Source organism: Thermobia domestica, chromosome 18, assembly GCF_964235325.1.
Source record: "Thermobia domestica chromosome 18, izTheDome1.hap1.1, whole genome shotgun sequence".
NCBI classification, from domain to species: Eukaryota; Metazoa; Arthropoda; class Insecta; order Zygentoma; family Lepismatidae; genus Thermobia; species Thermobia domestica.
Window position 1 is genome coordinate 21,536,972 of NC_137471.1, and position 15,931 is coordinate 21,552,902.

At 36.5% G+C, this 15,931-nt stretch overlaps 1 protein-coding gene across 1 annotated transcript in view; it reads left to right on the forward strand.

The window, feature by feature from the left end:
* Aps (diphosphoinositol polyphosphate phosphohydrolase 1 Aps) overlaps positions 1-15,731 on the forward strand; it is a 28,425-nt gene extending 12,694 nt beyond the window's left edge. Inside the window, exons 3-4 of the mRNA XM_081746116.1 lie at positions 254-338; positions 10,552-15,731. Coding sequence (XP_081602242.1) covers positions 254-338; positions 10,552-10,670 — 204 coding nt within the window. The 3' untranslated portion in view covers positions 10,671-15,731. The remainder of the gene's footprint in view (positions 1-253; positions 339-10,551) is intronic.
* Positions 15,732-15,931: the final 200 nt, after the last annotated feature.

Below are 15,931 nucleotides of genomic sequence, written 5' to 3' on the forward strand. Positions count from 1 at the left end.
TTTAAGCCGTCCATATTTCTTTTCCATGTTTTTAAATTCATTTCGAATTGTTTTAACCTGATGATAGAAACAGTGTTTTCCGAAAGCGCTACTTAAAGGAATACTTTGGTTTGCGGTAAGTACTAGCTTTTTACTAATATTTCTATCTAAATATAATTACCGCTCGCAATACACAGTGATATATATATATATAATTATTATTTCCGTAGATGAAATACATATGTATTATTAATTTATTTATTTATTTTCGTAGAATCGAGAACGAAAACATCGAACGGAGGTGTTCGTCCTTGCCGTCACAGAAGAAATGCCAGAATGGGAAGATTCACGAAATATGGGTAAGAAAAATATAATATACTCTGCTAACGACAGTAAATAGAATCACGTCTAGAAGTTGTAATTTTGTCCGGTAGATGTCATCAGCTGTAGGATGTTTCCTGCTATGTAACTGCACGGTGTAACTCTTACCATTCTACAATCATACACTTTTTGTTTCTATAGCAAGAAATGATGATATGTATAGCCACTGTTATCCGTGAAGAGATAACGACTTAGTTCGTTAAGGAGTTCGGTCGAGATATTTGTTCAAGTTGTCTATTGCGAAAAACAGAATTCCAAAATTCGCTTTCGTTCAAGAGTTATTGTATGGAGTAACATTACAATGTTTTAAGTTAAACTTGGTAATTTTAATAATTCATGACTTAGTATAGTTAGTTTCCGTAATTGTCGCCATAAGAGTGTAAGGCTGTGGTTCCATAACCTCTGTTGGTTAGCACACATGTCTTTGGTCCATCATTTATCTCAGGAATGGACTGGCCCGGTGCGTTCTTCGAAAAATCTATTTAACACTGGAATGAATCTGAAGCCCCAAATTTACGCCATTTTTGCACACACACATTCCACGGGAGCCGCGGTGGCTTAGTGGTAGAGCGTTCACCTCCGATGCATGGGGTCCCGGGTTCAAACTCTGCTCCCGCCAAGTGAACTATGTGGTGGACGAACACCGTGTGCGTGAGTTTCCACGGGATTCTCCCATTTCCTCCCACATTCTTCATTCTTGCATTTCATTCATTTCTCATCATCACCGTCTCCTTTAGCCTAGCCGGCATAACTGTGTGACGTAAAACTCAAAATTTCATTTCATTTCATTTCATACACAGCATTTAACTTACAATATAGTAGGACATGACGCTGCCTGCATTTCTTCCTTTGCCCTCTCTCGAATCCTTGATATTACATTGGGTGAGAAGTCGACTCTTGAACTGAGCTCCTCCGTGGCTAAGCGGTTAGCGTACGTGCCTTTGGCGTGTGAGGCCCGGTTCGATTCCCGGCGGGAGCTCATGTGGTTCGGATTCCATGTTAATCAGTAGGTCCACGTCTCATATAGCCTCGCTGCTGAAGGGGGCGTTAAACTCAAAATCGAATCCAATCCAATCATCTTCGTTGATTCAGTAAGTGAGCTGAACTGCTTAAACTTTTACTTTAGATTTTATAGAAATTTGGTTTTGTGATGGGGGGCCATAGACGCACACATTTGCATGACCAACATGCCTGAAAGATTTGTTTCATCATGCATGTTGGAAGAATTTTTTTGCTGTTCAACTTACTAGAAGTACGAATCGGAGGAGAGTCACGTGATATCTTCCGCTATCGTGATTGGCGGACACTTGCATGAACAAGCACATACACGATCAACTTGCCTGTGGTTTTATCATTTTTCAATATACAGTATTTATTTCTACTACGAATAAATACACGCAAAATTTCCAATAAACAGAAAAAAATAACTGTATACACCGTTAACTTTTCCAATAGTCAAGGAAGGTTTTCTGTATACATTGCTGCTTGTCTGCTCAACAGGGTTGGCAAAAACCATGGTTTTTATTGAAAAACCAAAAAACCAGGGTTTTTTTTGTTTAAATAATTTGGTCTATGTATTTGTATCACATATGGACAGAAATGTTTGTTTCGCCTTGGTGTTATGCAACAACCGGGTTATTTTGGAAGGGGTTACATAACGCTTAAAGCGGAATCCAACCGCTTCTCGGCTTACATCCGAGGGAAATTGTCCTTCATTTGGACTCGAAACTGGGACTAATTGGCCACAACTGCGATACGTCTGCCGACTCACTCACGAAGGACTCCTGATAAAAAAATACGTTGTACTGATCTTTACATACTTGTTAATATAACTGTCAAGAGTCATTTCAGAAGGACAAAAAGATAAATAGTTGAACAAGTGAAACATTATACAGATTTACATATGGACAATTTCAAAATACTGCAGAGTACAGAAGAACTAATTTAGTCCAAGTTAGTTCACTACAACTTCTATTAGTCCAAGTTAAAGAAATACAACGACTTAATTGGCGTATTAGTACGAAAAGTGAATAAAGATACGAATTATTTGAGTCCACTTTGGCTCTGACCCATTTATACATAAATAGATATCAAAAATACTTTTAATTTCAATAAATGCCTCTCGTGCGGTTTGTATGATCCCCCCCCCCTCCCTCAAAAAAAAGTACGGCATTTCGATGTATTTTATCAATATTAAACATTATTAGAACGAAACAGTATTTAGAATTTTTCTTTGATTGCAACTGCATAATAATAATAAACTATAAAAAATTCACATAAGAAACATTCATAAACTTATACAAGTTGTTTTGTGGTATAATCCTTTTGAGTAATGAATGGGGAATTTAGGTCTGAATATAATACGAATAATATACGGGAGTGAAACGTGATAACCCACAAATATGTGTCCATCAAGATTTTACGAACACACACTTTTACGAACATTTTTCGCTTTTTGGTTTAAACCAACTTGGTTCAAACCAGCCAACCCTGCTGCTCAACTTGACACAAACCACACTAAGCATATCGCTGTCATTTTGACGTAAGGCAATTACTGCCGTTCCTTTAAAACTTCGACAGGTTCTTTAAGTCTTTAGCCTACACTCTCCTTCCAACTCAATGCCTTATTTCTCTTCTTCCTCCACCTCCTCTTTTCCTTTCAAAATTTCCGTATAATTCTCAAAGCATGTAGATCCGTCGTGTTTGCTTCGCTTTGCAAATTACTGTCTGTTTTGCTAAAAATATAGGTATATCTAACCTTTCATGCACTCTTGAACTTCTCCTTTAAGAGGCTTGTTTTGATTTCCGTTTAACGCAGGGTATTTAATACGATTTTCGCCAGTAAATTCATGGGACCATGAAATATATCCGTTTAATAAAGAGTCCGTTGAAGACAGGTTTTACTGTGGGTAGTTTTAATATATACTGGATACCGAGAGAGCCGAACGTTTACTTCTACGAAAACTTAGGTGTACATTATACACACTCGTAACAGAAAACGACTAACCACAATTCGCCAAAACTACTAGTTACAAGGTATGTGGAAACTAAAGAAATTTATGCAGAGTTAGTGCTCAGTTGATGGGAGTTCAAATGCTTTTGAGGTGTAATGCTAAGTTTATAACTGATCATATTATTAAATTTTTCCAATAAACGTGTCCTTAGCTGAGGCTTACTGAAGAAGACATCAGAGTATGTTGAAATAATTGGTTATTGAGCGTATGGAACACATAATTATCTATACAGTCTTTGAAAAGTCCTGCAAAAAAGTAAAAAGCTGTAACTTTGAAAGTACTGCTTACAATTTTGTATTTTGTTTGTAATGTTTAGTCGAAATGTTAAAATTTTTGTTGGCAACAATGGGCGGGTGTAAACGTTGACGTCATAACCGCAAATCACGTGACAAAGATGGCGTCTGCTCAGGAGAAAGCGCAGTGTGTGGCGTGGTTTTGTGAGTTAAAATCTAGTGTTTTGGTGAGAAGAAAATTTCGACAAAAAATATCAGAAACAACCACCTGCAGGTTCAAGTATCAAGAGATGGTACGATAAGTTCCTAGCTACCGGAAGTGTCTTGGACTTGCCTCGTAGCGGAAGGCCAACAACCAGTGTTGATGTGATTCAGTCCGTGCAGGAAAGCGTGTTGCGAAGTTCAAAGAAATGCAGATCCTTGGAGCTGCGAGTGCCAATGACAACGCTACACAATATCGTTCGTAAGGAAATAAAGGCAAAGCCTTACAAGTTGAAACTTGGTACAGGAATTGACGGAAGAAGACTGTGACATAAGAAGTGAGTTTTGTTAAATGATGCTTGCACGGTTGAACAGTAAAGAGGAGTAATCAATTGGCCCGCGAGATCGCCAGATCTCACGCCTTGTGACTACTGGCTTTGGGGACATGTGAAGACAGAAGTTTACAAGCAAACACCGAAAGATGTTCAGGACGTCCGGAAGAAGATACGTGATGTGATTGGGAGTATTACGGATGAAACAAAATGTAAGACTTTCTTACAAGTTCACTAAAAGTTTTGTACAAATACAATAAATGGTTACAAAGTTTGAACTTTTTACTTTTTTGCAGGACTTTTGGAAGATTGTATATTAAAATGCTAGGTTTATATGTTTGTGGCCAATTCTGTTGACTATATCTCGGAAACCACAAGTTCTAGAAAGATACCGTTTTCACTGATCGATTGCAAACTTTGTGTAGATTGTTCAGTTCTAATTGGATATTTTTTTTTAAATGGCCGTTATTTCTTTATTACATTTTTTAGGGGTACACTGGAAGTATTGAAATTTTAAAAAGTGAAGCATCATATTCTTGAGTTTTACAGTCTAACACCACATATTTGTATATGAGGTTAGTATATCCCTCCTATGTTTATTGCGTGGCCAAATGATAATGGAAAACGAAGGATAACCATTTCTTCAGTTTAAGATGTCACTGACATAATTAATTGTGTGTGTAATGTATTTGCTTATTACAGACTGCATGCAAGAAGGAAAACACTAATCATACATGAATTAGAAAATCCAAACTCCACCTCTAGTGCTTAGGGTCCCGAGTTCAAACTCTGCTCCTACCAAGTGAACTTTATGGTGGACAAACATCGTGTGCATGGGTTTTCTCGGGGTTCTCCCGTTTCCTCCCACTTTCTTTATTCCACTATGTCATTCATCTCTCATCATCACCGTCTCCTTTAGCCTAACTGGCATAACTGTCGGACGTAAAACTCAAAAATTTCATTTCATTTTCCAAAAATTCATCTTTTCTCCTAGAGAAATGGTTATCCGTTTTTTATTATTATTTGGGCATGAAACAACACCTGAGAATTACACTACTCCCTATACGGTTGTTTGGTGTTGGAATGTATAACTCGTAGGATATGATGCTTTACTATTTTTAAAATTTCAATACTTCCAGTGTACCTCTAAAAATGTGATAAAGAAATAACGGCCATTTTTTAAATATTCAGTTAAAACTGAACAATGTACACAAAATTTGCAATCGATCCGTGAAAGCGGCATCTTTGTAAAGCTTGTGGTTTCCGAGATATTATTGTGAAAAGAACTGACCACAAACCAGGGTTGATATGTTTAAAACAAAATGTTTAAAACATGTTTAAAACAAGTGTTTAAAACATGTTTAAAACGAGGGCTGTTGTTTCATTCAGTTTGTTTTAAACGTTTTAAACAAATTGTTTTAAACGTGTTTTTTTTCGATGCTGGTTGGACATGTTTAAAACAACTAAAATATCAGATTGAAGAAGCTAATTTAATTTTCTAACAAACAACCCATCCTCCGCAGGGTTTGTGCATGGAGTAAATTACAAGCAGAGTTATATTCTTATTATAACAGCAATTACTGAACGAAATTCTGCACATCAGTGTGCTTATAACTAAACCAACAGAAGTTCAAGTGAAGTATTTGAACATTTCATGAGATATATACCATTGAAAAGCTTATAGACCACAAATTCCAACGAGATAATATGCGTGAAATTCCCGCCGTATTCGTAGAAAAAGAACAGACATAAAAAATCATTAAAAATATGAAAATATTGACTTTGCGGGGCCCTGGCAACCCTTGCAGTTACCTGCGCTGACAAAATGATGCTAATGTGTAGGCCACATACTTGTGACAATAATATAAGAAATGGTAGCCATTGCTGCCATTGCGTAATGAATTCGTTTTATGTAGGAAATATTTAAAAAAAAAAAAAAATATGCGCAGAAAAACATTCATTGAATTAGACATTCTCTCCCCTCCCCCACTATAGTACCACGTCCCTATGCAAATCATTTTTGCTGCACACATCATGTATACGAACAAGAATTATGCTTCTAGACCACTTCAGTGAAATATATCTTGTGTTATACGGGATCGTCCCGAAAATAAATGTAAATTAACCAAATTTGACCCCCTCTTCCTCTATAAACAACAAGTACACATACAGGTTACTATCATGTAGGGGACTACTTCATTGCTTCACATACCAATTTTTATGGATGTACCACACAGAGGGGAGGAATACCCGCCAAAACCTGATGAAAAAAAAATTGATGAAAAAAAAAACTTCATCCTCCCTCTCTCGGCCGTACATACGTACCCAGTATATACATAAAATGCAAGTGACGGAAAGCTTTATCTCTCAAAAATACTTTGGTACCAAATCACCTTTCTAGCTTAATTAAGGACTGAGCTATTGATGCTTGTTGTAAAAATAAATGTAATTTACGTCGAAAAACTGAAACTCCAAAAATTGGCTAACTTTGTCCCCTCCCTGCTCCCCATAATAAGCAAGAAGTACAAATCAGGGTTGGCAAAAACCATGGTTTTTATTGAAAAAACAAAAAACCGTTTTTTTGGTTTAAACCAGGTTCTTTTGGTTTAAATAATTTGCTCTATATATTCATATCATATATGGACAGAAATAAGTTTGTTTCGCCTTGATGTTATTATGCAACAACCGGGTTATGCTGGAAGGGATCACATAAGCTTAAAGCGGAATAAAAATCGTTTCTCGAGTTACATCCGAGAGAAATTGTCCTCCATTTGAACTCGGAACCAGGACTAATTGGCCACAAATGCGATACGTCTGCCGACTCACTCACGAAGGACTCCTGATAAAAATACGTTGCACTGATCTTTACATGCTTCTTAATATAACTGTCAAGAGTCATTTCAGAAGGACAAAAAGATAAACAGTTGCACAAGTGAAACCATTATACAGAATTACATATGGACAATTTCAAAGTACTACGGAGTACAGAACTAATTTAGTTCGAGTTAGTTAACAGCAACTTTTATTGGTCCAAATTAAAGAAATACAACGACTTAATTTGCATATTAGTAACAAAAGTGAATAAAGATACGAATTATTTGAGTCCACTTTGGCTCAGACTCATTTATACATAAGTAAATACCAAAGAGACTTCTCATTTCACTAAATGTCTCTCGTGGGGTCTGACCCCCCTCCCCCCACACAAAAAGTACGGCATTTCGATGTATTTTATCAATAGTAAACATTGAAACGAAACAATATTTAGAATTTTTCTTTGATTGCAATTAAATAAAAACAATAATAACAACTACAAAAAAATCACAAAACAAACATAGGCTTTCTACCAGGTATCAATAATTCGTTTGTATTAAGTCGATATCTGGATCAAATACAAAATGGCGGACACCTTCATGCCCGTTGTGTGTGGTTGCATAATCGCCAGGTACGGATGCTGGCCAACAGAGATGTCCTGAGTATTAATTGTTGCGAATTTGTACTCAAATGCTCTAGAAAGACATCTGGAGTGTCGGTAGAGCATAACAGATGAAGCAGGGTGATTCACATGTATGGAAACACTTAACGAAAAATGCCCAGAAATGCACTCATACTCAGTAAACGTGATTTCAAAGCGTCGGAAATGTAAGGATTAGCGTCATGAACATGAAAGCCATTGCCAATTCACCAATAATATTCCTTCAAACCGATGCAATATGATGTGCACGGTTGTTGATATCAACATGTTGCTAATGGACAAATGTCAACATGTCGCACTATTGCTGGGACACTGTCCCACGTGCGAACGTGCGAAAACTAGGAAAATAACGTTGTACATTCTGCTATTACATCTGGTGCAACTTTTGGTAGAACGTAACTAGAACAAGATTGTATCAATGTCCCTCTTTCTTTGGGACATTGTCCCACAGTCGACACATAAAAAGAAATCTCTTATTGCATGGTTCAAATTCCGATAGAGCGTGAAAATAACAAACTTGTATCATGTCCCACGTCTTCTGAGACATATGACGTACTCAAAATATAGGAAAATACCTCCAGAAATTCGTATCTTACACGCAGTGCACATGCCAAAACAAAGACGAAAATGAACCGATTTGGCACATTTAACACTACAGCTGGAGCACCATACATATGGAAAATAAAACGACATGAGAAATAGCAAGAAACATATTAAAGCTCTGATTGTTTACAACTGTGCAGTAGGAGTAACAAAATGAAACACACAAGTATGTCGGGAGGCTGTACAAGAGGGCTTCCCAAACAAAGTGGGTACTCCTCGAAGAAATGAATACAGAGAAAGTGAGGCTCCTTCGAACCTCAGGACTAGAGCGCTCGCTTTTGCTCGCGTGTTCGCAGTTTCCAATCCTACTGTGAGCCCAAGGCCTCAGATTCAAGACCCGAGTAGTTATTTTCCTATTTTTCGCACGTGGGACGATGTCCCAGCAGTAGTGCGACATGTTGACATTTGTTCATCAGCTACATGTTGATATCAACACACACATTGGCCACATTTCAATATCGATCATGCGATCCCACTAGTGACATTAATTTAGTTTACCCAGTTTCTTTGTGAGTACAATTGCATAATTTGAACTTGGCCTCAGTTGTTGCATCCTTATTGGTATGCAACCGTGCACATCATATTGCATCGGTTTGAAGGAATATTATTGGTGAATTGGCAATGGCTTTCATGTTTTTGACGCTAATCTTTATATTTCCGACGCTTTGAACTCACGTTTACTGAGTATGAGTGCATTTCTGGGCATTTTTCGTTAAGTGTTTTCACACATGTGAATCACCCTGCTTCATCTGTTATGCTCTACCGACACTCCAGATGTCTTTCTAGAGCATTTGAGTGCAAATTCACTACAATTAATACTCAGAACGTCACTGTTGGCCAGCATCCGTACCTGGCGATTATGCAACCACACACAACGGGCATGAAGGTGTCCGCCATTTTGTATTTGATCCAGATATCGACTTAATACAAACGAATTATTGTTACCTGGTAGAAAGCCTATCAATTCATATCTATTTAGACAAGTTTCATTTGGCAGATTATCCGGGACTCCCTACGTTCCTTTGGGGAATCCCTTGCGCGTGCATGGTAGGATTCTGAAACATACAAAATTCAATAGAGCAGGCATGACTTCTTTAGTGAATTTTTTACCCGTCCTCTTTATGTTGGATAGTTTCCGAACTATTGGCGTCCGAAAGTCATTTTCCCACGCTTTCGGCACCTTGTAGATCTGAAACTATGTCCGATAGCAGAAAGTTGAAGAGAACTTTTTTTCTTCTCTCAGTGGCAGGAGTCACCTCCCAAGAGTTGTAACACTTATTTTGCAACACCCGATATATATATATATATAAAGTTGCTTATGCAGTATAATCTTTTTGAGAAATGAATGGGGAATTTAGGTCTGAATATAATACGAATAATATACGGGAGTGAAACGTGATAACCCACAAACGTGTGTTCATCAAGATTTTACAAACACTTACACTTTTAGGAACATTTTTCGTTTTTTGGTTTAAACCAACCAACCCTGGTACAAATACACGATATTACCGTGTAGTAACCTACTTCATTGCTTCATGTAACAATTTTTATGAATCTATCCCCCAAGAGGGGGAACGGCCCCCAAAAAACTGTTGAAAACAAAACAAACAAAAAAAAAAAAAAAAAAAAACACGATATTTACCCTCCTCCCACATACATAAAATGCACACCAGGAAAGTTGCATCTTTCAGGAATAAATTAGTACCAAAACCATCTTCCAGCCTTAATTTGTGGTTTAAGACTGAGCCATTGAGGTTTAAAGCCCTGACACAGCAGTTGCGTCAATGGGAGTTTAAAGATGAAGAATGCAGACGACCAGTAGAACGTAACACAAAGAAACTAAACTACATATTCTGTGAACGGAGATCGGGAAAATCCCGATTTTTTCTCCGGAATTGAACATTTGGGCGGATCGAGATTAGGGAAGTTCCCGAAATTTGATCTAGCGGTTGAATATAGATGGCAAGCAGTACCTAAGAGTGTAAAAATGTAATATATATGCTTATGTAGATTATTGTTTTAAACAAAATAAACGTTTTAAACATGTTTTTTTCTTGTTTAAAACAAAGTACTTTGTTTTAAACGTTAAAAACGTTTTAAACAAAAAAAAAACTTTTTAAACATAAAAAACGTTTTTTATGATTTTTTTTTAAAAAAACATGTTTTTTTTCAACCCTGCCACAAACACACAAAACTGTCTTGACCACAAACATATTTTAATATATAGATTAGTTTTAATTATTACCTTGAAATAATTTAAGCGGATACCTTAAAGATAAGGAAGTCAATTCATTGGTTCTAAAGAAGGTTAAAGTGTTGCCTTGTTTTGTTCTTAGGTCGCAAACGCAAGTGGTTTCCGCTGGAAGAAGCCCTGCAACAACTTTCCCTTCACAAGCCAGTTCAGTTGACGTATCTGCAGGCGCTGATCAGATGCAAGAACGACAAAGTGACTTGAAGCAGCTTTCGGGTCCGGTTGACAGAAAGCCACGGCAGAATTAGCAGGGCAGTGGTTATAGTTGTGGCCGTGGCAGAAGCCTGTGGACATCACAAACGGAAGCACTATGATTACTGCCTAGTGCGAAATATTAAAAAAATAAAAATTAAAAAAAAATCAGTTCCAACTTGCAATATTTGCAGCATGGTGGATTCCTCTATTTTTATTACTACTACTACTACTACTATTATTATTATTACATGGTCTCCTCCTCGGATGTATGTTATTAGATTGGCTTCATTGGAAGTTATTATTAAGTTATCATTTAATCTCCACGAAAACTACTTCTAATTTGTGTGAAATCAAAACACAGATATGGCTTAATTCATTAGAAATGAAGAAAAATTCTGTGCAACTTTTTTTTTTATATTATTTATTTCGTTTCAAGGAAAAAAGAATTTTAAAAATCCTTGATCATTTTTCTTAAACTTTATCCGCGAGGAGTGTAAATATATTTTGTCAAATGAATTAGGTTTCTACGTGAAAAAGAAAACCAAGAATATTTTTTTACAACAATAACAAAATCAAATGTGGCAATCAGAAACTGTTCTTTCTTCTTTTTTTATTTTAATATTAAAAAAAAAATAATATACATAACATAGTTCGCAGTAGACTTTTCATAAAAAAAAAAAAGTCAGTCAAGATAACACCAGTAGTTTTTTTTTTCCTGTCTCTGTTGTCTATTTGATGACATAAAGCGTTGTGTATAGAAATATTGTTTACTATATATTATATATATATATACATACATATTGTATTAGACGCTAGCATATAATGTGGTTATTTGGGAAAGGAACAACCTCCCCGAAACAAAAGAGAAAAAAGCTTAATTTTTCCATTCTGTGCAAGCTTTCACATTTGAAAAAAAAAAAAAAGTACGTTTAGAGTTTTTTTGGTGATATTTCCATGAAAGAACAAAGAATTTACAATTTGTTGATGTATTTTTTAAGTAAAAAGAAAATATTTTAAGGTATAATGACAAAAGAAATGACGCAATGTTTTAATATATCTATATATGTATTACGTACATGCAACATGATTTTGTTTGTGTGAACAATTAAAACAAATACACAATACCGTATACATATATATATATGCTAGCTGATGGCTATTGTTCTATGCAAAAGAAATATTACTTAATACTTGTTTATAAGCCGCTTTATGTCACAATATAATGGCTTCATGAATGACGATTCCTCTAATAATGAGTTATTGTGAACAATATTATATACATGTTACCGGCAAAGTAGGAAATGCGGACATTATTTTGAACAATGCGTAAGGAGAGTAGCAGTTTTCTTTTGTCTTATCGAAGGTTAGGTTAGGGTAGCGTATGATATGAGATGATATAGTAAAGTAATTCAGTAAAATGTCACCCATGTTCTTAAATGATTACCACTTAGTCCACATCTAAATGGAGGTCCGGAATTTTTCAGTTTCAACGCAGCATTCTAAGGTACTAGGGAGTTACTTTTTGTAATTCAAATCTTGTTTCGCCAGCTGAGACACTTGGTTTGAAGCCGATCTGAGAAAAAAAGACAATTTTATTCATAGTTACTTTCAAAATGTTTGTATCTGATTTCCTAATATTTGGTGTAGACACTTTGAAACAAGAAGCAAAATACTCAGAATGGCATAGCGATTCACAACATGTAGGACTTAGGCCGATTGAAGAAAGCACCGAATCAACGAAGAGGGGTTGGGAGGTGAGGAATAGAAAATTATCAATATTTCTTTTTCTTTTTTTTTTTTTTTTAATTGGAAATATATTATTCTGTAGCATGGATTAAATTAAAAATGAACTTCCTTACCTCCTTATTTTACTTTTTTTCCCCACAAAAAGCCATAAAAATAATAGGCATATGTTAACTAGTAAGAACTAACCAACCAAAAACAGATTTTGATGGGAAAATATGAATGTTTATACAGTATTAATACATTTAGACCATGGTAGCTATATATAGGGTGGTCCGGAAGAAGCGTACCCCCTCCCTTTAGTCTCAACAGTATAGTGTTAATTATGGAAGAATGTCTGTATACAGTTACATTTCAGTCTTAAGAGTCATAAACATCGGTATGATCACCATCCATGTCGTAGCACAGCAGAATTCTGCGCCAAGTTCTCGCAGATGTTTTGCAGAGATGCTCCCGAGTCACGAGGGTGAAGGCGTGTTCCACTGCTGCTGGTAATTCCTGCGTTGTGTGATATTGGGTGTTTCTTACTTGTAGCTTTATGAAACCACAGAGAGCATTGTCTGGTGTCGACAGATCGGGACTTCTTGGAGACCAGGCAAAGGGAGCAGGTGAAGATGTACAATCTCTTCCAATCCAGTGGTTAGGAAACGTCTGATTCAGGTAAATGCGCACGTGAATCGCGAAGTGCGCTGGTGCTCCATCTTGCTGTATCACAACCGTCTTTGATATCATTTTCTTCCAAGCAATGTTACCAGACAATGCCAAGCAGTGTTACCAAACAAATGTGGGTAAAACCTGAAACTGTCAGAAAACACCAATTAGGGGTACGCCCACTTCCGTACCACGTTATATATATATAGTTACTTAGTCACCAGAAGATTTACCTGAGAGTAACAAAATGTAGTTAGTTGGTCCAAAAGGTTAAGAAGAAGCCAAGTCCAGTCTCAGAAACCAGAAAGATTGGTAATATGACGCGATTCATAGACCATATACATCACCTTGTTGACATCTCCTGGTATCAGGAAATTCAGTTTATTATGCGAAGTAGGAAGGAAAATCAAATAATAATTTGAAAAAAGCATCCTAAAAATTTAGAAATAGGTCGCGATAGTCCTGGAAATTTGCAACAACGATAGCCATGGTTTCAAGTGTGAATGATAGGTGGCAGCACTAATGTGGAATGTTACATGAAAGTTGGGCAGGAATGTGAAAATGGCGACGCTACTGAAACATCTATCAAATAGAGGCAGTGTTCTGTTAAATATACTCAGAAGAAACTCGCTTTGATTTTCTGTATCCTCTTATAGATGATATTAAAAAAAAACACACATTTAGCGCCAAATTTTCGCTGAAAGCTGTCAGCGTTTTCAAGCCCTAGGAAAGAAAAAGGTTTTAGGTAGGATAGAATTTATGGAAATTACTTCTTCAGTTCAAGGATTTAAGTACTGTGAAGTATTATACTGGACTCAAGTACTTTGAAACCTCAAGAAGTTAGTGTTTACTTGTGTAAATGTGTGTTTTCATTACCTATGACTTGACAGTGCTGAGAACTGTCAGCAAAAGTTTGTTTAATATGATCTTTGCAACTAATCTAAAACAGGGTGTCGAGTGTCTTACATTATAACAGCGTTCTCTTATTAGTTTTCGGAGTGAAAGGAACAAACGTATCGAAACTTACTGGAGAATAAAAGATGTAGTATGGTAATACTTGCGTCTGGCTCCAGCTTATGTACGGAGGTAATTCTGTCTTTTCTGTCACGGCTGTCCTGTTTGGTACATGTTGCGAGCGGTGCTGCCGTTTTTACAAGACTACTCCGCCCTCTATGCCTTTACAACTTGGTGCTGCCAAGTGTCGTTCATTCTTTAGACCATATCTGCCATCTTGTAAGTGTTCACAACGGTTTCTAATTTTAGTATATTTTTGAATTTTCATTTACTTTCTTTTTCTCAGAGGTAATGCGCTACCCTGCCCTAATTTAAAGAGTCGAAGTAAAATCCACACTTCTTTTATTTATTTAAAAAAAAAATAAATAAAAAAAAGGCGATAAAAACTGATAGTATGTATCGGTCTAAAAAAAGAAGTATCGTGGAATACGAATGATAAGGGTTTTGGACATAGATTACTTTCAGTAGAAAATAGAATATCTAAAATTCTTTAATATTCTGTTCCTGGGCATTATGTTCTCATAAATTTTAATACACGTTCTTCGAGAAAGAATTGGTGGGGTTTCTTGGAGCTGGTGTTGCAGTTAATGATGGGAATTGGATGGTTGAATGATACACTGTTTTGTTCGAAAATTCAAATAGTACAATACTTCTTTGCTACTAAAACCAATGCACTGCTACTATAATCCAATATATTGTGACAAAAATATGTTAAAATGCATTGTAAATCAATATGTTTCTGTGTGTGCACCATTCACAGCACGACACACATCCAAGCGATGATCAGTTTCACACCGGTGCTTGTCTGGCAATTGCTTTGTTGATTCTTGCTTTCAGGTGGTTTCACTTCGTCGATTTTAACACCGTACACAATGTCTTTGATATTGAGACCGCGGTGGCTCAGGGGTAGAGCGTTCACCTCTGGTGCATGGGGTCCTTAGTTCGATCCCAGCTCGCGCTAAGTGAACCTTGTGGTGGACAAACACCGTTTTCCCACTTTCTTCATTGCATCATTTCTAATCATAACAGTCTCATTTAGCCTAGCGGCATAATCGTGGGATGTAAAACTCAAAAAGATTTCATTTCATCTTCACAGTATCTTTGATAAAACCCCAGTGGTGTGAAGTCGTGGCTTCGTGGAGGCCAAGGAATGAGCCCTTGCGTCCGATCCATTGGTCTCCAAAACATGTGAAATAATACGAGCAAAGTGAGAGGGTGCCCAACCGTGCTGGAAAGATAATTTTAAAGGTAGATGTTTCCATGGCGTCGATCTATGTGTGAAAACGAATAACATAAATGGCACACGCACTTTAACTTTGTTATAATATAGTTGATTCCAGGAGCATTCAGTTTGTTTTTGCATTGAATGAACTATTTGAGTTGCCAAACTAAACGGTGCATCATTTAACGACCCAAGTGCCATCTCTGCTGAACAGTAGTCGCACGAAACTCCTCCATTCTTTCCCAGGACCCTGTATTGTCTTTTGTTCACCTGTTATTTTGGGTGTAAAAAAGAAAAAAAAAAAAAGTTGGCGTGAATTTTATTTTGAATAATCTTAACCTAAAGAGTGTCTTAGATTGTCTGCGCATTGTTAAGTGTCCGGATCTGTTGTTATGCCGATAATATATAAGTATATATATATAATTATACATGTGTTGAAAGATAATGGAAACGTTATTTTTCTTTTACCATTTGCAGCATAGTGTACTTCGAAGGGAGCATTAACTCTTAGATGCTGGGGCTGGGGAGGGGGGAAATAACATTTTTTGTGGATTGTCCTTTATGCTTGTGTTTCTTAATAAACGAGTTTATGGATTTGTTGTTTGTTATTAAATTATGTAGCTATTTTATTTTATGCATT